The sequence below is a fragment of the Saimiri boliviensis genome, chromosome 9, assembly GCF_048565385.1.
Source record: "Saimiri boliviensis isolate mSaiBol1 chromosome 9, mSaiBol1.pri, whole genome shotgun sequence".
NCBI lineage: Eukaryota > Metazoa > Chordata > Mammalia > Primates > Cebidae > Saimiri > Saimiri boliviensis.
Genome location: NC_133457.1, coordinates 74,087,093 through 74,110,785, shown reverse-complemented (window position 1 = coordinate 74,110,785; position 23,693 = coordinate 74,087,093). Strand labels below are relative to the sequence as shown.

Sequence of the window (23,693 nt, the reverse complement as noted above, 5' to 3'; positions counted from 1 at the left end):
GAGAACTAAATGATGAGAACAGATGAAATACTAGAGTTAGCCATAACTGCTTACAAATGAAGCCACCATATTAAACTCACGCAGAAAGTGAATCAGCACTGATTCTGAGACGAAGGGGCACTGAAACTGGGATGGAGGACTTCAGAACTGGAAGCTGTTTTTACTGATCCTAAACGCCAACCCCAATTGCATTTCTCCAAATTTCTTCTCCAAAGAAAGAATAGCAAACCCCGTAGAAGTTGGACCGATAGATGATGTGCCATGCTGCGGCTTCCCCAGTTAAGTTGTCTTTGTTGAGAGTGTGCTAGGTTTGGGATAGGGTAGTCAGGATATTGGAATGGGAAATTTTGAGAAGGGTAAGAGTCCTGATGAGCACAATGGCACTGGCGGCCATTTCTTGATACCTTTCCCTTCCCTATTATCTGAAGCCCAGTGTTTTGAGGGACAAGGGACCCACCTGAAAGAAGACTTTCTCATTCAATTTGTAGCTAGGGCTGATGTGATTAAGTTCTGGCCCGTGAAGTAGGAGGACTGAACTTGTGAGGATTTTGCTTCAACAGACCCTTCTTCCTCCCTCCCTCCATCCTGCTGCCTGGGAAGGTTATGATGGCCTGACCACCGGCTCTGGCTCTGTCTTGGCCAAGAGAACAGTTGAGCTATACCGTAGAGGTAGGACTGTGCTGAGCTAAAAGGAACCTGGGTCCCTGGTGACCATGTGGAAACGCCAAAATAGCCCCAGCTCAGTCACCCTAAGACTTCTTTTTAAATGAGAAATCCCATCTTAAGCCATTATCAATTTGGGGTGTGTGAGGCTGACACAGCAATAATCCCAAGTAAGGAAAAGGATTTGAATGGGGCAGACTGTTAACTATAGGACGCGCGGAGGGCCCCACCTACCGCCCCTCAGGTCCAGGCCAGACCCCCACGTGGGCTGGGCGGATAGGGTATGGGGCTCTGCGTCCCCACCCACACTAGCCTGGTTGCAGGTGGCATCCCGGGAAGCTCTGCCCTCGCCACACCCCCGGCACCAGGAAGGCAAGACAGGTGTGCCTGGCTCCCTCCTAGGGTTCTGGGACCCATCTCCACCCAGCGGCGGTGCAGCGGGTACGCCCAGATTCGTCCCTGCGGGCGGGGTTTCCCACCGAAGGAAAGCCCAAGGCCCTCCCATTTTGTCCTGCACGCTGCCCGATGCCTTAATTATAAGGCAGCTGAAAGTGAAGAGTTTACTGCCTTTTCTTATTTTTACAACTTTTTGTAAATTTTAAATTATGAAAAGTTGTTTAAGAAATTAATTGTGCTGTGGAGTGTAATCAGCACGCAGTGTGAGTTCTTATAGTGACCATGTCCACAAACCACGTGGTGTGGAAGAACAGAAGGTGTTCTGCTTTCTCTGTGTTTCACCGTCTCCCCACTTCATCTTCCAGGGCCTGGAGTAGTGGTGACAGCAAGGTCTGTTGGTTTCTTTAGTTTGGGTTTGATGAAAGGCCACTCCAGTGGGGTAGGAGGTGGGAAAGGAGAACGGGCTAGGGTGGGACAAGCAGGAGCTGGGGCCTGGGGGGCTGGAGGAGATGAAGGGGAGGGTGGCTTGGAGAATTCTGGAAGAAGAGACATTGGAAAGGTGAAATGGACATTGAGCGAAGCTGAGGGGTCCTAGTGAACCACGTTCCCTCTGATCCAGATATTCCCAGAACACCAGGAAATCAAGAAGCTTCCGAATGTGGTCTGTTGCAAGCTTGGAAGGTGCACACCTGTTGCTAATTTGAACAATTTAGGGGAAGAGCAGAGATTTAGATGCTGCTTTAGTTGACCTTAAACACCAGCCCTGCCTCCCCTACCACCTTGCCAAATTAGGGCCCAGTCTCTGCTTTGTAAAGAGCAAACAGAAAACTGTAGAAAGTTGCTTTGTCCTGTAGACAAAGGGCTGGGACTAGGTAAGAGGAGGGACCCAGGATGCAAAACTTAAGATCAGCCTGGCCAACAGGGCGAAACACCGTCTCTGGGCGTGGTGGCAGGCACCTGTAATCCCAGCTACTTGGGAGGCTGAGGCGGGAGAATAGCTTGAACCTAGGAGGAGGAGGTTCCAGTGAGCCGAGATCGCGCCACTCCACTCCAGTCTGGGCGACAGAGGGAGACTCCCTCTGGGGGTGGGGGGGAAACAAAACCAACGAACCTTGCGAGAAATGGTTTATCCTAATGTTGTGACAACCTGCCTAATTTTAAGGCAGGTAAAGGCGTGTATTAAAACTCAAGTCTTGAACCCCAGTTGCCCTTTTGGTCATGCTTAATTTGATGTGGATTGTAACCTATTTTGCAGTATTGTAGAGCTCCCACGAGGCGGTGGCGTTCTTTCTCAATCGGAGCCCACACCCCTCCTGGGGCGCCCTCTCCTAACCTGGGATACTGTTGGCGCGGCCGTCTGCGGGCTGCTCTTCCCTCGCTTGGGAGCCGTGACCCCAGCGTTACGAACGCCACGCCCAGAGCAGTTCTCGGAACCCAGAGCGCCCATGGGCAGTTCTCGCCAGGACCGACTGACCGAGGGTGGGCTGACCAGCCGAGTGGTGCTGTTGGGGAATGGACAGCAGCTCCGCAAAGGAGCTGGGGGAAACCACAGCTCAGATCCCGCTGGCCACCAGCCGGAGACCAAGACGCAGGGGATCGCGCCAGTGTCACCCTCAACCGCAGGTTCCAGCGTCACGGACACGGCCGACAACATTACCCTGCGACGGCGCAGGACCCTTCGGAGGACTCTGTCAGCTGGAAATTGCTGCAGCGCGCTCCACGTGACTCCGGCGCCCTAGCACGGCCCTCGGTCACCAAAGAGCCCTGGAACGAGCGATCCCGGCAGCTCCAGAGGGCGGGGAGAGGCGGGGCCGGACTCAGACAGCCAATGGGCGGGCGCATAGTGGGCGGGGCGCTGGGCGGTGCCTGCTGTAGCGTTGTTCTTAGTGGGGTTTAGAATTGGATCATTTCTTTCCAGTCTATTTCTATAGATTTGTTTTCAAATCAGATCCGACCCTGTGTAAAATAGCATAGCCGTCTTTACTCATTATAACATGGTGAGCATTTCCCCAGGCTGTTACACATATTTTTTAACGTTGTTTTAATGACCTCATAACAATGTAGTGCTTGCATATATCATCAAATATTCGGCCATCTCCTTATAGGTGAATAGATTGTTTCCAAAGTTTCACTAAGTGCACCGCAGTGAACACCCTTCCATAAAAATTGTTCACTTCCTTGTACTTTTCTCATGCAGAGTTCTGCAGCATGAAACACTATATTTAACTTTGTCAGTCTGACGTTTATCAGTGGTTTATCGTTGTTTTTATAGTATTCCATTGTCAGTGAAGTATGCCATTCACACTCTCATGTGAATTGTCTATTGGTATTACTGACCAAAAAAAAAAAAAAAATCACAAACTTATAAACTTAGAAAGGCGAGCCTTATTTCTTTAAAGGGTGATAATCTGCAAGGTGGCCCTTCTGACAGGCTGGGAAGCATAGCCTCTGGCAGAAGCTCCGCAGGCACCTGCAAGGAAGCGGGCCCAAAACGAATTTAAGCTGAAAGGCTCGGCCAAATATACATATGCAACAGACCACAGGAAGAGCTATGAATATTCATGAAAGGGGTCCTGACCTATGCTTACTGGACAAACATGCATGTTACAGGTGACCCATGTTCATTTTGGGTTGGAGTCTTAGCATTTGCATCTATTACACTTAGACCCTATATGTTGAAAGGTCTTTTCAGGACACTAATGCACTCATGTGCAGCCTCTGTAAACCAGCCAGAATCAGCCCGTTCAGTTGTTTCCCATCAGGAGAAAGTTACTGTAGTCAGTCTCTGGTCCATTCAAAGCAGCAGTTATTTGTGGACCCGGGGTCAGTTAGTCAGCACGTGGAGGCGGATGAGATGCACGTTGTTTTAACATTGTTTATCTAGAAGCCAGAGCTTGTTTGGCAGCTAGAGAAGAATTAAAACCGTGGCAGTTAGGGCATAGTTTCTTCTTTGAGAGTACAAGGGCATGACTTAACCCTTGCTGGGCATAATTCTGTTTATAATTTAATATCTTATTGCCACAAAGAGTCTGCGAGTCTTATCACCTCTATTTTAACCTTAATGCTAGGATGGGTGGTGCGTGGAAATGAGGCCCATCCAACCCCTTGTTCCAAGGAAACGGTTTTTAAGATTTCTCTGGGGCAAAAAACTGTTTTTTAAGGTGTATTTTCTCTCTCTCAGCCAAGAGGGAGTCTGTTCAGTCAGTTGGGAGACTTAGAATTTTATTTTAATTTGCAATATACTTTGCTACTTTTGTATTGGCTGGTGTTTTTTACCTTATTGATTTCCAGGAGTTCCTTTGAATAAGCTTGTTGTAATTTCTACCATGGAACTTGATCTAGTTTATAAATTCCTGTAGCATTTCTAATGGTAATTTAATATAAAATATGACTATCATATGCTATTTCTTTATTTGGTTAGGCATTAAAGCTATTAAGACACCCAACTAAAGCAATCTTTTCAGCACTGAATGCTAGCTAACATAATCAGAGATGGCATCTTATTCTGTTGCCCAGGCTGGAGTGCAGTGATGTGATCTAGGGTCACTGCAACCTCCATCTTCTGGGTTCAAGTGATTCTCCTGCCTCAGCCCAAGCCTCTGGGAATACAAGTGCCCAGCTAATTTCGTTTTGTTTTTTTGAGATAGAATGCCACTCTGTTGCCCAGGCTGGAGTGCAGTGGCAGGATCTCCACTCACTGCCACTACTGCCTCCCGGGTTCAAGTGATTTTCCTGTCTCAGCCTCCTGAATAGCTGGGATTACTGGCATGTGCCACCACACCCGGCTAAGTTTTGTATTTTTCGTAGAGAAGGGGTATCACCATGTTGGCCAGGCTGGTCTCGAACTCCTGACCTTAAGTGATGCGCACACCTTGGCCTCCCAAAGTGCTGGGATTACATGAGCCATTGTGCCCGGCCACCTTTTTCTAATACAAAACAAAATCATAAAACACCATTCTGGGCCTACTGGAGCCACGGGTGAAAACTGCATTCATTTCCTCAAATCATGGAATGCAAATATAAAGAGAGTTAGCCTAAGAAAGAATTCTGTTATTCATTCTTCAAATATTTATTGAGCACCTACTATGTGGGGGAAGCTGGCTCCTGTTCAGGAAATGTAACTACAAGTATAATCTCCCAACCCTCTTCAGAAAGGTAGTGGAGAAAGAAAACACGTTTTAAATGAATAAGCATTAAACTAGAACGTGATACCCATCACAGGCAATCCACTAAGAGACTGCAACGACAGAAATCTCACTCTTGTGCAGCCAAGCAATCTATTACAAACATGTTTTCAAGATAATAACTAGTTCTCAAGGGAACCTGGCAGCACTTTTCATCACACAGTTTATTTAATCTGATATTTGGCGTGATCCTCTGTGTTAGCCAATTGGCTTTATCTAGAGGAAAAAGAAACTTGTGTCTTTATGATAGGAGATAATTTTTTAAGTTGGGGCAAAGGGCCCACTGAAGTTAGGCTCTTTCGCTCCCATGAAAACTGGAAGATACGGGCAGTATCTCCCTTGATATTTAAAGAGATGGCTCCTAGGTCCTAGAGAAAGATATTTCTAGGTTATAAAGCAGACAAAAAGGCCTAACCAGTCTTCAAAAGGATTTATATATTTCAAGCGTGGAAAAAGTACTTACACTAATTACCAATTTTTAAAAGTAATTGTTCCAAGAAAAAGGGAGGGAAACCTCTTATTTTCAACAGAAGGTAGTAAAGCTCTTATGTTAAGTTTGTATTTGTCCTGACATTCCTCAAACATTACAACCTAAACCTATTGATAAGACAAGGCTGAGTTAACTGCTGGCCTCAGTAAGGAACAGCATGGACCCGTCAAAGCTTTAGCAATGGCTATGGAGAACTGAAGTCTGACTTAAGGCAGGTGTTTCTGGGGAAACAGCAAAAATTCGAGGAGTCAGCGAATCTTAAGGCACCAATTGCGCTTTCCTCAGAAAAGTAGATGGATCTCTGGGAAGTTCCGTAGTGAACAAAGCCTTCGCCCGGATGGGAACTCCCGGAAAAATAAAGCCCTACAGTAAAGACGGCGGCGTGCAGCCCCGGTTCCCGGCGCGCCGGGTCTCCCAGCAGGGGCAGGGCACCGCGGAAGAAGTGCCCCCGAGGGGCGCGGCGCGCTAGGCTTTCCAGCGCTCGCGGAGGTTATCTGCGCGCGGCTGCACCCTCGGTCGCCGCGGCGCCTGCCTGCTTCGAGCCCGCTCTCCGGCGAGGTTCCTTGCGAGGCCACTGTGCCCCGCGGGTGCGCTCGGCCTCGCGGACCTGAGCAGCTCTTAGCAAACCAGCCACAGGCCACGCCCTGCCTGAAGCCCGGTAGCTCCCAGGTCTCGGGGCCAGATGCCCGGAAGGGACCCGAAAGTGACCACGTGACTAGGCCGCTCACGTGACCTTTCGCGGCTGGCTCCGCCCCGCTGTGGCGTGCTGTGGCGTGCCGCAGCGCGCCGCAGCGCAGACGTCGATGTCTCCTGCGCAGGCGTAGGCCTTGGCTTGCGGCGGATGACGCAATCCGACGTCGCCAGCCCGTCGCGCGGCCCCAGCGTACGTCAGATCGGGTAACTCTGCCCCAACCGCGCCGCAGTCCGCCGTGTGCGCGCAGCGCCTTCCTCAGCCCTGCCAGGGGCGGGGCCAGCCGGGGGAGGGGAGGGACCTGCAGTGACCAATCGGAGGCGCCCGCGCCGGGTGTCGCGCCCCGCCTGGCTGGGCCGGCAGTTCCTACCGGCCTGGTCCGGCGGCCAGCGGACCGCGGCGGTGGCGGGGGAGCCCGCGGAGAGGTGAGTTCGCGGCCCGCAGGCCTGGCCCCGGCTCCTCGCCTCTGGACGCTTCCCCACTGTCGTCCGGACGCCGGGGCTGCCCTGAGGAGCGGCAGGCCTCGGGGGTGCGGGAGCAGGGGACAGGGGCGGCCCGAGGGCCCGATCCACGCGGCCGGCGTCGAAATGCGGCGCGTCCGGCCGAGGAGGGGCTTCTCTGTGGCTCTGGTAGTTTGGTCGCCGGCTCGTCTTTGGAGGGGCCGAGGAAGGTCTGGGCGCTGTGGCGGCGAAGTGGCGCTGGCCGGGTGGGAGGTGCCGTGAGGACGGCGGCGGCTTGAAGCCCCCTCGGAAAGCCCGGCCCCTGCGGCCGGGGACGGGGCTGCGGGGAGCAGCGTCTCCTGGGAAGGGCTCCGGCCCTGTGAGCCCCGGGGGCGCGGGTGCAGATGTCGGGCGCGCTGGGAGGCGGCCGGAATGCCAATGAGCTTCCGCGGACACGCAGCTGTCACCGGCCGCACAGGGCCCCGTCGCCGCCTCCAGTGCCTGCGCTCCGGTGGCCACACAACATGGGAAATCGTGGTCAGAACCCAGTTTGCTGGTTGGCTGAGAAGTCAGGTCCCCTCGAGGGCCCTGTGGGCAGAGGTCTAGGGAAGTCGGGGCTGGCCGTGCGTGTGGATGTCAGGCTAATAGAGCCCTCGGCATCCTCGTTTTCGCAGGCTGGGGCTGGGACCACTGAAACCCCGCCCCGATTCTATAGATCCTTTGCTTAGGCTTTGTCAGTGTGCTCACAATTTACTGTGGAGTCCCCTTCAGGTGACATTGCTCGAACCTCCTAGGTACTTGTTTACAGCAGAACTCCCAGAGGGTAGTCTTTTCCATGTATGGGGACCGGTGGTTTTGGGGAGCAGTATCATTGATGAGACTGGAGAAGGAGTGAGGGATGGGACTGGTTTTTTCAGGAAAGATGATGACAACTTTTTTCCTAGACATGTTGAATCCGAGGTGACATCTGTGGTCTGGCGGAAGGAGGCTAGAAGGAAGGTAACGTGCTTTGGATGGGTGGAGACAGGAATCAAAGAGGAAGGTGGATTCCAGAGCTGAAGGGCAGGGGCGAATCTCCTGGAGAAAACACATATTCAGGGAGTTTGTGGCAAAGCAGCAGAAATGATGATGGGGTGAAGGTATCTGGAGGCCTTAGGTGGGTTTGGTGAAATTTGCATGCCCACTGCAGTGGGAAGATTTAGGGGCTCAAGGTAGCCCTTTGCCCTTGGCGAGGCTGAGGGGAATAGTGTGTTGAGTAGTTTGATTCCCAGCTACTCAGCTGGTCCCAACCAGCCGTTGACTGATACCTTGTTAGGTCCTCATCTAGGAAATGGGGATCGCTATATCACCTTGGCCTGTATGGGGGAAACCAGTAACAACTAGCCAGCAACTTTCAGGCCCATGGAAAAGCCGGTCAGCCTTCTTTAGAGGAGGAAATGGGTTCAGAGAAGTTGCTTGTTCAAAGGAACACAGCTTGTAAAAGCTGTGAAACTGTCATTATTTCAGTAGAGTAAGAATAATTCAAATTATGAGGTATTTAGGGTGTTGGGAATGGGCGATGAATTGTGAACTACTTTTCCAGGAAGTTTTCCTCATGGAAAGTAGTTATTTACTTGGTTCTTTTCAAAGGCAGAAATGATTGCCTAAGGTTTTAGGTTTTTTCGATTTGCTCCCAGATGGTGGTGGATGTATGTTTTTTGTTGTTGTTGTTGTTGTTTTTTTTTTTTTTGAGACAGAGTTTCGCTCTTGTTACCTAGGCTGAAGTGCGATGGCGCGATCTCAGCTCACCGCAACCTCCGCCTCCTGGGTTCAAGCAATTCTCCCACCTCAGCCTCCCGAGTAGTTGGGATTACAGGCACGCGCCACCATGCCCAGCTAATTTTTTGTGTTTTTAGTAGAGACGGCGTTTCACCATGCTGACCAGGATGGTCTCGATCTCTTGACCTCGTGATCCACCCGCCTCGGCCTCCCAAAGTGCTGGGATTACAGGCTTGAGCCACCGTGCCCGGCGGATGTATGTTTTATCTTAATTATCTGGTTTCCTGATCAGAGAGCTAGATGTATTGTTGCCATGATTTCTTTTACAGTTTTCAGTCTATGGTTTGTAAGCAAATTAGACAGGGACCTTGGTGAGCAAATTAGTGTGTTAATGTATTTTCACTAATCACAACTTCCATCATTTGTTTATCACTGGAGGAAATCTTAGAATACACCATTTTTTTATGCCAATTTATTACCTTAGGAAAATGCATGAGGAAATTCACTTTAGAAAACTGTGTTAAGAGGTGAAGTGTCATTCAGATCTTTACCTGAGTAAAGCTAGGTTGTTAATGAGTCAATATCCTCCCAAGAACTGAAGTCATCCTCATAAATTTTAGTCCTTTTGCTTCAGTGATTGCTCATGCATAATTCTTACTTCTTTTTCAAAGCTGTTTTTGGAAGGAAGAAAGATGGAAAGTGGTGCGGTTCTGCTGGAATCCAAGTCCTCACCATTTAACCTACTGCATGAAATGCATGAGCTTCGTCTCCTGGGCCACCTGTGTGACGTGACAGTCAGCGTGGAGTATCAGGGCGTCCGCAAAGACTTCATGGCCCACAAGGCAGTGCTGGCTGCCACCAGCAAGTTTTTTAAGGAAGTGTTCCTTAATGAGAAGAGTGTGGATGGTTCTAGGACTAATGTCTACTTAAATGAAGTGCAGGTTGCTGACTTTGCTTCATTTCTTGAGTTTGTCTACACTGCAAAGGTACAGGTAGAAGAAGATCGGGTGCAGCGAATGCTGGAAACGGCTGAAAAGCTGAAATGTTTGGACCTCTCAGAAACTTGTTTTCAGTTAAAGAAACAGATGTTAGAGTCAGTACTTTTGGAGTTGCAAAATTTCTCAGAGTCTCAGGAGGTTGAGGGGAGCAGTGGCTCCCAAGTTAGTGCTGCTCCTGTCCCCAGGGCAAGTGTGGGCACGGATAGCCCTCACCCCAATGGCCTCACTGATTCCTTGGGTGGCCCAGGAGAGCGAGCCAGCAATGGCATGTCTTCAGATTTGCCGAGGAAGTCCAAGGACAAACTAGACAAGAAGAAAGAGGTAGTTAAACCTTCCTACCCTAAAATCAGGAGAGCTAGTGGAAGGCTGGCTGGAAGGAAGGTCTTTGTGGAGATCCCTAAAAAGAAATACACGAGAAGACTCCGAGAGCAGCAGAAAAGTGCTGAGAGTGATGTGGGGGACTTCAGGTATCCCCAGGACCAAAGCCCAGACAGGGTGGGCGCAGAGATGGAGCTGGTGATCAAAAATGAGGGTTGCCAAGCGGGTGCTAAGTTGGAGGAAGTGTCGAAGAAAGCAGGGGCAGAGGAGGAGGAAGAGGAAGAGGAGGAAGAGGAAGAGGGGGAGAAGAAAAAGAGCAACTTTAAATGCAGCATCTGCGAGAAGGCATTTCTGTACGAGAAGAGCTTCCTGAAGCACATCAAGCACCGCCACGGCGTGGCCACTGAGGTGGTGTACCGCTGCGACACCTGCAGCCAGACCTTTGCCAACCGCTGCAACCTGAAGAGCCACCAGCGCCACGTGCACAGCAGCGAGCGCCACTTCCCATGCGAGCTGTGCGGGAAGAAGTTCAAGCGCAAGAAGGACGTGAAGCGGCACGTGCTGCAGGTGCACGAGGGCGGGGGCGAGCGGCACCGCTGCGGCCAGTGCGGCAAGGGCCTGAGTTCCAAGACAGCCCTGCGGTTGCACGAGCGCACACACACGGGCGACCGGCCCTACGGCTGCACCGAGTGTGGCGCCAGGTTCTCACAGCCGTCTGCACTCAAGACGCACATGAGGTACGCGGGGAACCGCCCAGAGGGGTCTCTGTGCACTGGAGGGGCGTGTCAAGCACTGAGATCGTCCGGGATTTGGACCCGGTGATGTCTTCTTCCTAATTTGTCCGCTCCAAACCTGGGGGCCTCTTTCGAGACAGCATTGGGTTCACTGTCAGGGTAGAGGGGCTGCAAGCAATGGCTCTGCTCCCTTGTTCTGAGACCCCGGGGTGCCCCTGTGGGCTGGGATGTCCCCCTGGTGGGGCTTGCCGCAGTGGCCGCAGGCTCGCCCTGCCGTGCTGGAAGAAGAGTTGGGCCTCTTTACCTTTGTTTCTCCTTTCCTGACTCTTCATTTAGATCTCAGGTTCTGTGACCACCTGCCTGGGTCCCACAGTCTCAGTAGAGACCTCAGTGAGATGCCGTTTCTGGCTTTAGGACTTGTAGCTTGTCTTTGGTTCTCAGGCTTAGGAGTGCCTCTGTGCAGTCTACACTCCAGAATCAGCACAGAGAATGCTTTCTGTTTCTTAATACGTTTCTGAACTGTAGGTGTGTGGTGATGTTTTTAAATAAGTTTCCTTATGGTTGTTAGCATATTTATTCTTGAAATCCCAACAAGCAGTTGTTTTCTGTTCTATTCGAGATCCGCCCTCAAGCCTACGTCAGTCTTGGGTTAGCAGCATAGTGGTCATCATCTTTTACTCTATGTAATCGTTAAAAATACTTGGTTTAGGAAGTGCTCGGTAAATTATGGTTGATTGCTACTTCATACTAGTTGTGACATTAAAATGCTTATGCAAAAAAAATGCCACCTTCAGCGTTTTGAGAACAGTTCTCCTTTCTCGACTGGTTACATCATGTTAGGAAATTAGAGTAAAATTTTTGATCATGTGACATAGTCAGCAGTAGTTCCTAAAGCGTTTGTGGCTGATTATTCTGTGTGAGACAGCTTTACAAATATTAGATGGTGGTCTTTAGTGTTTTCAAAAACCGGCACATGCCTTATGGCATCAGCAGTAGGGCTTGTGAGCAGGTGAACATGAACATTGTAGTCAGTGATTTATGGAAAGTGTGTGGATCCATTGACCTTGTGCAGAAACTCAGTTTATTTTGGGATGGAGATTATGGGCTGTTGACCTGTCACTACAGTCATTCTCATTAGGTCTCTTGGAATAAATGATTTTTGCAGGATAGAGTGGAAATTGTACTGCAAAGTGAGCTTTGAAATACATCCTAAGTTACCATATGAATGTTGTACTTTCAGAATTCATACAGGGGAAAAACCTTTTGTCTGTGATGAATGTGGTGCAAGATTCACTCAGAACCACATGCTGATTTATCATAAAAGGTGTCACACAGGTAAATACCCATGCTGTTGTGATTGAATGTCTTTCCTAGCTGTAGAAGGAAATGCAATTGATTAATTTTGAAGTTGGCATCTACCAAGGTGGTGCAGGTTAAAGCCATGATATAGCTTTTCCATCTATTAAGTGAGCAAAATGAATAAACATACACCCATTGCCTTCGTGGCTCGTGTGCACGTGGCCATGGCTTTTATACCACTAGGCCATAGGATCTGGCATGCAGGTCTTAGGTATCAAGAGATCTAAAATAGTTCTTACTGTTATAACGAAAAATTCCTTTTCTAAGACTGTTCTGAAGAAATTGTCCAACATGTGGGAAGAGCTATATGTTGTTATCCCCCTTCTTGCTATTTTTATTAACTAAGAATGGGAAACAACTTGATTGTCCATTCACAAGGAAGCACTCCAGTAAACTCTGGTAAATCTATACCCTGGCTTATCACCCTGGCTATTCAGAGTAAGGGCTCTGAATGACATGAAAAGGTCTGTGCTTGGATGTTCAACTTTAAAATGCACAGTGAAACTTACAGTTAACCTCAACTGTACTGAAAACCTGCACACAAAAGACAAGAAGAAAATAAGCTGTTATATATTAAGGTAATAGGATTATCTCATTATGTTTTCCAAAGTCTTTATGAATTACTATGTGAGAATTTAAGTTGGCTTTATTCTGCTTCATCACAGTAACCCTGAGGTTCAGAATCTCGTGTAAGATACAGAAGCATACAGCATTGAAGTGTTCTAATTCTTCTAACCCAGCTTCTTCTTTGCTTGCATTTTTCACTCTTACTTGTAAACACTGGCTTTTAAGCCTCAAGTTCAAATGCAAGTGAGACAGGGATGACATGTCTGTCTCATGAGATACCATGTCTGTTTGATTAGACACCAGTTCTGTGCACTCTGTAGTCATCATTCATGTCACTAAATGCAAACCTCATTTAATGTCATGAAATTAGCATTTAATGACATGACTTATGACTACAGAATGAGTAGAATTGGTATCTAAAGAAAGCTTGGGATTGGGGACAATGTCAGGTTATATTGAAGGATTAAGTTGGAATTGGTCCTTTGATAAGAATATGAACATGGTAAGATTTTATTATTAAAGTCAGTATTTTTATTTTGATGTCTGTGAAATCAGGGGCACACCTAATAATTTGATAAGTTTGATTTGTGGGATTAAACTACAAAAGGAAGTGAGCTGGTATTTATAACTTTTGACCTGCAATTCAATCAAGTTGATTGGAGTTCCTACAATAGAATAGTGATATATATCTATTGTAAACTTACTTCTCCTTTGAAGAGGGACCTTTATTCTGATAAAGATTCATAGAAGTGCTCCTTTGAAAATAATCCAGCAGTTTCTCCATACAGAAGTTGTGAAATTATTTTCTTGTTTGGAGTGACCACAGTTCTAAAATGTGAGCCAGCTGAACAAACAATACCTCTTTGATTCTAGTCAAATGAAGTTTTTCTTGTGATTTTCAAGGATATTTTATACCAACTTTCAGTAAGCAGCAAGCATCTTGCATGAATAAATATTTTACGATAGTTTTTACTAGAAAATGTTACATGCTACCTACCTACCAAGGCACTTTTGAGGAGTTCACATGGGTTTTGAGAGTATAGACCGACTCTTCCATGTGTTTTTAAGGCTGTATTGTTTATGACTTTATTTCATTTTTTCATGTAGGTGAAAGACCTTTTATGTGTGAAACATGTGGCAAGAGTTTTGCTTCTAAGGAGTACTTAAAACACCACAACAGAATCCATACTGGATCCAAACCTTTTAAATGTGAAGTATGTTTCAGGACTTTTGCCCAGCGTAATTCACTCTACCAGCATATTAAAGTCCACACAGGTATGGTTGGAATGTCCCAGGGAAGGGAGTTTAGTTTGGCCAAAAAAAAAAAAAAAATCCCAAAGCTTGTAGATTTACCAGTAAATTACTTGGAATTAAGTTTTTGAAAAAACTGGACAAACTTTGTATGTCATGATGGCATTTTTTTAGAGTTTCTTGTTTCTAATTCTGAAAAACTGAAAAGTGGGAGCACTTACGTGTGTTAATGAGAAGATGAAGCCCCTCTGCTACCTGGAGTCTTTACCGAAAAGGAGAGACAGCTTAGTCCTTTTCAGTGAAAAGTCAGGGTGTGAATGTTGGGAGCGGATGTGGATGTGTGGACACAGGGATAATGATCTCTGTATGTCAGTCTATGCCCACACATACATGCATATTTAGTTGTTAGGGGACTTGTAATTTTATACTCCATTACTGTGGAAAACAAGTGTCATTTCTGAGGCTGTGGCCCCTTTTTTGTGTAACATAAACTCTTGGGATTATAGAGATGGTAGATTTGTAGCCCTTCAGTTGTTGCCAACGTAACCTTTCTGCTGGATGCTGAGGCTTCCCAGTGGTTTGCAACAATCCATTCAAGTGTGTATTCAGAATTAAGCACAGTAGGCCAAAAGGACCCACCACCAGTCTCCTCTCTCCCTGCCTCAGGGGAGCGTCCCTACTGCTGTGACCAGTGCGGCAAGCAGTTCACGCAGCTCAACGCACTCCAGCGCCACCGTCGCATCCACACAGGGGAGAGGCCATTCATGTGCAATGCGTGTGGACGAACCTTCACCGACAAGTCCACGCTTCGGCGGCACACCTCAGTAAGCAGTGGGATGGCTTGTTTGAGAAACAAGCTGCTGCCCTTAGATACACGGAACCTAAAGAGAAATACCTACCACCATTCTCCAAGGTGGTTAGGGGTCGAGACAACAGGTACTTTCTCCTTGGGTTGTCTCTGCAGTGGAACATTCACAGAGTGAATAAAGTGGAGCTCCAAACCTCAAGGCTCAGGGAAAGCACAGTCCACGACGACTACTCTGTAATAGTGAGGGTGGTGGCAGGGGGTACTTGTCACTGAAAGTCGAAAATTGAAGTTGTAGAGGGTCTTGTTTTCAAAGATGCACTTGTTCAGACACATTCAGTGACTCTTGTTTTATGTTTGACTTGTAGATACACGATAAGAATACTCCATGGAAGTCTTTCCTTGTCATTGTAGATGGCTCGCCCAAGAACGATGACGGGCACAAGACTGAACAGCCTGACGAAGAGTATGTGTCGTCCAAACTTTCAGATAAATTGCTGTCTTTTGCAGAAAATGGCCATTTCCACAACCTGGCTACAGTCCAAGGGACTGTACCTACCATGCAGGACACTTCTGCAGACACAGCCTCCAAGTCGGACGCCACCATGGTGCCCCAGGACGCCCTGCTGGCCACCACCATTGGTGAGCTTAGTGAGCTGACCCCACAGACAGACTCGGTGCCCACACAGCTTCACTCGTTGAGCAACATGGAGTAAGAGCTTCAAGTTAAGCACCAAGCAGTTCCCATCCTGTTAGTCTGCGCGTGTGGTAGCTGAACTCAAGGTGATGTGGGGTGAAGAAAAATAATGGTCCATGTGCAAGGATGTGGGAAGAACGGCCTCTGCAGATGTTCCTGAACCTCTAACTTGCACGGCTTTATCACAGCATTTTTAAAGCTTTCCCTCAAAAATCCTGATCTGCATGATCTCAATTACACTTCACAAACAAAGCAGTGAACATAACCTCACTTAATTCTGGCGTAGGGTGTGTTAGTCGTTCTAAAGCTTATCTTGTTTAGACAACTGCTTGTCTTAATTGCAGAGTACAGAGCACTGAACCAGCTCCTGATATCATCGTCAACAGTCTTCCTGGCTTCTCACCCCGCCTTATAGTTCCATGTGGGTTTACTTATCTCATAACTACTTTTAAGGTATTTTTCTTCCAAGCTGAAATAAAACTGGGGCCACATATTTTCAGCCATTTTTCCCTGTTAAATTGAAGCAAATCGGATTTTCTGTGGGGACCCTCAGATACGACTAAAGAAATGGATTGTTGCATTCGTTCCTCCCCAGCCCCCATTTGTAGGCAGTAAAGAAGGTATGACAGATTGAACACCTGCACAACTGCTTAGTGTAATCTCAGCACATACGCAGCTAGGGAGTTTGTCATAAAATCAACTTAGAGATGAGATGAGACCGTTCAGTTTCAGTCTTTAAAAAATCAGATTAGGTAAAAGCTGTCCTACCAAAGAATCTAGCAAAACAGTAGAGTATTTTTCTGTAGAGACATGAAAAATTAAGACGTTTTAGAGCACTTGAAAGTTGTGTAGTCATGTTATTTGAAAAATGAGGTGACTGTGGCAAATTGTAGAACAGAGCGAGCATCAATATTTTTGCCAGGTTTTTATGACTTGATTTCTGTAATTTCCAGACTTCATTTCCACACCTAGAGGTGGAAGCAGGCAAGTAACTGACACATCTGTTTCCTTGGGAGCATATGAGAACATAGCAGAAGGGACCAAAAGTCTCAGCACACTTACCTCCGATTATGCCTTAAAGAGTTGATTGTGACGAACCAGTAACTTTGTCTCAAATGCTCCTTTGGCTGTTTTATGCAGGACTTAATTATCGCTTTAAAAAATTCACAATGAGGCCGGGCATGGTGACTCATGCCTTTAATCCCAACACTTTGGGAGGCCGAGGCAGGCGGATCATCTGAGGTTGGGAGTTCAAGACCATCCTGGCCAACATGGCAAAATCCCATCTCTACTAAAAATACAAAAATTAGCTGGGCGTGGTGGCACATGCCTGTAATCCTAGCTACTTGGGAGGCTGAGGCAGGAGAATCACTTGAGCCTGGGAGGCAGATGTTGCACTGAGCCGAGATTGCACCATTGCACTCCAGTGTGGGTGAGAGCAAGACTCCGTCTCAGGGGAAAAAAAAAAAAAAAGTCACAATGAAAAGATGATTCTGCTGTATTTGCTAAATGTTGACATTTGGTTCTAGGGCCTTGAGTACGTGCCATGTGCTTGTGAAATGCTGATTCACATGTAACATTTAAACATTAATTTAAAAAGAAAACCTTGAAGAATTCTTTTGTTCACTAGTTCCTTTTTTTCCTACATTTTTAATTTATTAAACTTGCTGTGAAAACACTTGGATTTTCTAAGTGGAAGATACACTTTGTCCATAAGTTCTAGCATGAAGATGTAACTGCACCATGCAGAAATTAATGAGGGAAGACTTTCTTCCTAAGTGCTTCTCTTGTTTTAACTTTAGTGAAACCACTACAAGGTGTTTCAGGCTCTGATCACATGTTTCACACCTGCCCTTGGAGGTCACAGTACTAATTTACTTAAAATTTAGTTATAACAGTGTAACTGTATCCTAGTTATGTTTACAGAAGAAACGGTGACTGTCACACATCCAGAGGAGACTGAACCTGCCCAGCTGTTGTACTGTTTTATGAAATAAAGTCACTTGATCAGAAGGAATTGAAACAATATTTTGTTACCTACTGGAGGGATTTTTGTCTTGAATTTGTTTCTTTAGAAATTTTACCCAAAAAATGGTGTTAATAAATGTCTGCTTTGTAAAAGTAGTTTTGCAATTAAAAAAAAATCTATTTGTGTTATAATTTAGGCTCTGCAGAAACAGGATTCTTAACTGAAACATATAATTTGCTTAATTACATGAAAAATTAAAGGTAAAATCAGGGGCCATAAGCATTGATTTCATGCAGTCCTAGGATTAAGCTGTTTAACTGCTCGGATCCCAGTTGGTCTCTGGCAGTGGGATCCTGGAAAGGAGAAATCCTAACCTCTGCTCAGGCACAGACCGCAACCAGGCTGCGTGTGAGTGAGGTGGGGCTCTCTGCCACTGTCTTCAATGTAATGTTAAAGTAGGCATCAAAGATATGACTTCTACTATCAAAGATATGACTTCTGTCCCCAAGAACAGAGAAACCTAACTCTGTAGGAGACTGGTTACAGAGGACCTCCTGGGCGATGCCCCAGTCCTCCAAATCCAAGCACAGCCACGCTGACTGGAAATGAAGCCACCCTCTGAGTTGGTTGGTCCCAAGTGTGTACTGAGCAAAGCGCCCAGGTGTGGGTACACTGCCTCTCCCAGCGCCTCAAGAAAGGCTATTTAGGAGCTTGCTTCAACCATTTTCTGTGAAATGCTGTTAACCCACACTCTAAAGGGATGTACAGCCTTTGGTTTTACCAAATTCTTTATTGTCATTTGGAAAAATGGGCCACGTGGTGGAGACCTTTATTTAAGGTGATTTTTACAGAAATGTGATTTTGCTCTAAGTGATTATCCAAACAAGTAAATTTGAGTTTATATTATAATTTAATTTTTAAACTCTTAAATCTTGTCACTCCAAGAAAGAAGATGGATACTTGTCTATTTAACAAAACATCATGATATTCATGTACTCAGGACGAATAATATTTCTTTTTTTTTTTTTTTTTTTTTGAGACGGAGTTTCGCTCTTGTTACCCAGGCTGGAGTGCAATGGCGCGATCTCGGCTCACCGTAACCTCCGCCTCCTGGGTTCAGGCAATTCTCCTGCCTCAGCCTCCTGAGTAGCTAGGACTACAGGCACACGCCACCATGTCCAGCTAATTTTTTGTTTTGGTAGAGACAGGGTTTCACCATGTTGACCAGGATGGTCTCCATCTCTTGACCTCGTGATCCACCCACCTCGGCCTCCCAAAGTGCTGGGATTACAGGCGTGAGCCACCGCGCCTGGCCTTCAGGACTAACAATATTTCATTTGGGAGGGGGGCGCTTGTGCAAAGGGCCTTTGTTCACATGGAGCTGCATGGGAGCAGGTGTAACTGAGAAAGCCACGCAAGTCAGAGGGTCGTCTAGCACAGCAGTCCCCAGCCTTTTTGGCACAAGGGACCAGTTTCATGGAAGACAACTTTTTCACAGGTTGGGGGACAGAATGGTTTCAGGATGATTCACGTGCACTACATTTATTGTGCACTTTATTTCTATTATTATTGCATTATAATATACAATAAAATAATTATAGAACATCCTATAAGGTACAATCAGTGGGAGCCCTGGGCTTGTTTTCCTGCAACTTAGTCCCATCTGTGGGTGGTGGGAGACAGTGACAGATCATTACAACCTAGATCCCATGCATGTGCAGTTCGGTAGGGCTTGCATCCTATGAGACTCTAATGTTGCTGCTTATCTGAAAGACAAAAGCTCAGGCAGTAACACAAGACATGGGAGTGGCTGGCTGCAAATACAGATAAAGCTTCACTCACTGGCCGCAGCTCACCTGCTGAGAGGCCCAGTTCCTAATGAGTTGCGGACCTGTGATCTATCATATCATCCTAAATGAGACTTGGAAATTATCTGCATACCTTTGGCAGTCTGTATGTGGACTCTTAAGCTGACAAAACAAGGCTTGTAAACTACACGGTGGCATCTTCACTAGGAAAATGACTCTGAGAAGAGCAACTTCATTTATGCTCTGAATGATCAACAACTCAGAATGCCTAGATGGGTCAGCTTGTTCTATCATTTAAAACATTTTGCTTGAAGTGTTGTGAATATACTTTGGGACATGAAATCAAGGCTCGATATTAGGATAATAGGATGAGCTAGCCTGCCCTTCCCCCACATGGGTCCTCTTCCTCACCAGAACTTCAGGCCCAGTGGCTGACCCTTCCCCAGGGGCATCTCCTCTCCCTGTACAGATACTTGGAAAATTAAGATAAATGTCTACACTGACCAGATAGTTGAGTAGTACTTTCTTAGGGTAGGAGAGTGTCAGGCCTAGGGCTGCCTCACCTCCCCACCTGTCTTCCAGCAACCATGCTTTCCTCAACTTTATGGACTAACTGTAGACCCTAAAGGATTCAAGGAAGGGATGAGAATGTGGGGTCTGCAGAGTTATCATGTACTTTAGTGGACTGCATCAACAGAAGTAACCAGTTTCCTTCTAAACCCTCACTCTGGAAAACCATTACAGTGCCCTGGAATTCCCATCAAATGACCAGAGCCTAGAGAATATTAACATCTGTTGCCTTGCCGGGCGCAGTGGCTCATGCCTGTAATCCCAGCACTTTGGGAGGCCATGGTGGGTGGATCACAAGGTCAAGAGATCGAGACCATCCTGGTCAACATGGTGAAACCCCATCTCTACTAAAACTACAAAAAAATTAGCTGGGCATGGTGGCGCGTGCCTGTAATCCCAGCTACTCAGGAGGCTGAGGCAGGAGAATTGCCTGAACCCAGGAGGCGGAGGTTGCGGTGAGCCGAGATCGTGCCATTGCACTCCAGCCTGGGTAACAAGAGCGAAACTCCATCTCAAAAAAAAAAAAAAAAAATCTGTTGCCTTAATCCTTTTTTTTTTTTTTTTTGAGATACAGTCTTGTGCTCAGTTGCCTAGACTGGAGTGCAATGGCACAATCCCGGCTCCCTGCAACCTCCACCTCCTGAATTCAAGTGATTCCCCTGCTGCAGCCTTCTGAGTAGCTGTCATTACAGGTGCACACCACCATGCCCAGCTAATTTTTTTTTTTTTTTTTTTTTTTTTGTATTTTTAGTAGAGACGGGGTTTCACCATATTGGGCAGGCTGGTCTTCAACTCCTGACTTCAGGTGATCCGCCTGCCTTGACCTCCCAAATGTTGCCTTAATCTTAATGAGAACAACTTGAAGCAATGGAAGCTACTTTTGACCCATGCCAATTTAGCAAGAAAAGACTTGTCAGAATATTACTGATAATTTCTACTTTACTGTACAGGTTAAAATAAAACAAACATATTCTTTCTGTTAAGGTAGATTTATTGTTACACATGATTAGTTTTCATTATGTAATCCCCTGCCCCAGAGCAACTCAGGGCTCCATGGAGCAGAAGCCTGCTCTTGGTCATTGCTCATAACACAGCAGGCAGGTCACGGGGGCATGCTGTGCTGCCAAATCCTCCAAAGGAAGTCACAAAGGTTTGCATTTGGACATTTAAATGCACAAAATCAGGAGAAACAAATGCACAAGGCTGGTGCATATACTTTGGTTACAGTGACGCCACCACACACGGTCATGACTGTGCAAAAATACTGGTTTCAAATCATTAAATAAAAGAACTCACACAAGCCATAAAAATGTTGCCACAAAAAGTAAACCTTTCCTGTAAGAAATATTAACTGACTTTGACTATGAACTAACTCCAGATTTGCTAAAGTACAAGAATTATACCACAATTATATTTTGTTCATATGTAACATTCTATATGTCTTGAAGACCTAGCTCACAGGCATCTTAAAACATGGCACTGTCCTACGTCCATGGGACATTTAAAGAAAGGAAGTTTGCACATCACAGTCTGGGCTTTTCTCATTCTTTTTTTTTAATCTTCTGGCAGGTCTATTCCAGCCATTACAATTACTTTGATTCTTTTCATGTGAAATATTAAAAACAAAAATTAATTATTAACCCAGGAGCTGGTCCCAGTGTTTATTGCAATACAAACAAGTGACCCTCTAATTGACACGTTACAAACACTATTGCTAAAAAAAAATACCCCTTCAGACAGGGGTTTGTTGGGGTATCATGATAAAAGTTAAACAAAAATGCCCTACAATAAACCATTTGATTTTCACTTTAAGTTGTCAGACCAGAAGATTCTTTAAACAAGTAGAAACAAACTACTTAACCGCTCAGAACCACTCCTCACACCCCATTTTCACAAAAGTGCATTTGGCTGGTTGTAGGATATATTATTAGGTAAGAAAACAAAACCCCATTTTTCTCTCTGCATTTTTTCATAAGAGATTCTAAAAGGGAGTGAAAAAGTAGCAACTGGACTCCATTCCAGATCTTATCTCCAGAGACAGCCAGCTCTCATTTAAGAATTTCAGAACTTGGAAGGAAGGAGGGGATCCACATTAGATTCTAGAGCCCATGGACACAGCATCCTCATTGCCAACCCCAGTGGACGCTCTGACATCACAGAGCTTCCCGCTCTACCAACCAGCCCACCTCATGCACATCACCACCGTAACTATGGCCAGCAAGTCCTCATGGCCACCAGATGTAGATCCTCTACTATCTGGCCTTGGCTGGCCCTTCCCACTTCATTTCCTGCTACTTTCTCTTTCTTCCTAGACTGACCTACTCACCAGTCCTCAGACAGCCTGCACTCAACCCTTGGCCTGGAAACACTCACTCTACTTCAGCGCAATAAAATCCTACCAATTCTAGTTGAGAGCCACCAAAAGTGAAAATGTCATTCCAACACTACTTACTACTACCTGACATAACACAGGAAGTTTGGTTATCTGTCATTAATGAAGATCCATGATATCAAAGTGTCTGCTGGGTTAAGTCTTGCAACAAACACATTTCAAATATAAATCATTCAACTATAAAATATGCAAAAAGACATTCGGGGACAAGTCTATGTCTAAAGTACAATATCAGCATATAAAATAATAGAATCAAGTTCATGAATTAAGATAGCACATATATATTATATAAACCAATTAAACATGACAGAGTTCAAACAAGCCAAAATATTCCATCAACTAAGAGAACAATCAAGTCCCCTGAGAAACAAGCTGGGGTTCTTGCCCACTTGGGCATAAAGTCTACTCCTATAGCACATTTACCCCACCTAACCCGTAATGTGCAATTAATGTGAAAATTACATACATTCATTCTTGAGCTTGACTTAATCTATCCAGCCCTGACCAAGATTTCTACAGCCATAGCACAGGACACATCACCTCAATGTAGTATATAAACATGAAAATAATGAGCAGGCTGTACCAATTGAAACACTCTAATGCAAACATAAAGGGATTTTCACTCCAACTACAAGTGAAAACTATCTCCAGAAAAAGAGAACATTCCATTTCTAATAAATCTTGTGTGTGTGTGTGTGTGTGTGTGTGTGTAAGTACAAATCAAATTCACTTTGACACTCATCCATACCTGAAGCAAGTGCTTCCAGAAAGCTCCTTTCCTCACAGTGTAATGCCTACAGACCCTGGCTATTCTATATTTTTGCCATGCACATGTTAGCATACAGAACAACACAAAAAGCAAAGAAACTAGTCGCTAGCACCATCAAAATAATCACAGGATAACAAAAATACAAATGATTTCTAATAAAGTTATAAACTCATTCCTAGTAACTGTCCTAAACTAAACACACATTTAAAGAACATATCCAGATGCCAAAGCACAGAGAAAATGCAAAGCATCTACAAGAACAACTGGGCTGAGTACTCAAGTCCAACAAAAAGGACATAAAAACACATGGCAACACTGAACACAGGCTCCACAAACACCAATGAAATATGAGGAATGAGATTCTGAAGTACCTCTCAGAAAACGCTGGGGGATCTGATAAGCAGGAAACAACCTATTGTTACCACAAGATGAACAGGAGCCTCTCCTTCATTCATTTTACAGCTACACAGACTCCGCGAGCTTAAACAGTACACAGGCCATCTGGCTCATATGCAACAAAATTAAGCCATTAAATGGGCATCCCATAAAGATCACTTGACCCTAAGACAAAACTAAAGAGGAGTTAGCTGCATGCCACGAAGACAAAAACACTTCATTTTAGATCTCCATCTCCTTCTCCATCCCCTTGGATGGACTTTTTGATGCGAAGCAACATAGTGGTCAGCCACTGATCCAAGCGAGATATTGAGTCAAATTCCTTCACCTAGTACAAAAAAAGAGGAACCGAAATTACCCATGTAAATACATTAAAAACACAAAATAATAGTACCCCAAGCTGTTTATACATTTATAGCCATAATCTACTTTCCTCAT

The 23,693-nt window shown here is 45.9% G+C and overlaps 2 protein-coding genes across 6 annotated transcripts in view; one reads left to right on the top strand and one right to left on the bottom strand.

Moving 5' to 3' along the window:
- The first annotated feature begins 6,758 nt into the window (after positions 1–6,758).
- GZF1 (GDNF inducible zinc finger protein 1) lies at positions 6,759–17,377 on the top strand. Of its 4 annotated transcripts, none has more exons than XM_074406169.1 (7): positions 6,759–6,849; positions 7,809–7,863; positions 9,294–10,675; positions 11,913–12,007; positions 13,706–13,873; positions 14,516–14,673; positions 15,023–17,377. In XM_074406169.1, exons 3-7 carry the CDS (start codon positions 9,315–9,317, stop codon positions 15,368–15,370), a joined length of 2,130 nt encoding a protein of 709 aa, XP_074262270.1. In that variant the 5' UTR covers positions 6,759–6,849; positions 7,809–7,863; positions 9,294–9,314; the 3' UTR covers positions 15,371–17,377. The 4 variants fall into 4 exon arrangements, with proteins under 4 accessions (XP_074262270.1, XP_074262268.1, XP_003942981.2 ...); XM_074406167.1 differs by having other exon boundaries at positions 7,809–8,878; XM_074406168.1 differs by lacking the exon at positions 6,759–6,849 and adding an exon at positions 8,763–8,878 and having other exon boundaries at positions 6,870–7,863.
- Positions 17,378–20,668: 3,291 nt separating this feature from the next.
- NAPB (NSF attachment protein beta) overlaps positions 20,669–23,693 on the bottom strand; it is a 45,124-nt gene continuing 42,099 nt past the window's right edge. For both annotated transcript variants that reach the window (XM_003942930.4, XM_074406171.1), the window contains one exon: positions 20,669–23,583. In XM_003942930.4, coding sequence (XP_003942979.1) covers positions 23,473–23,583 — 111 coding nt within the window. In that variant the 3' untranslated portion in view covers positions 20,669–23,472. The remainder of the gene's footprint in view (positions 23,584–23,693) is intronic.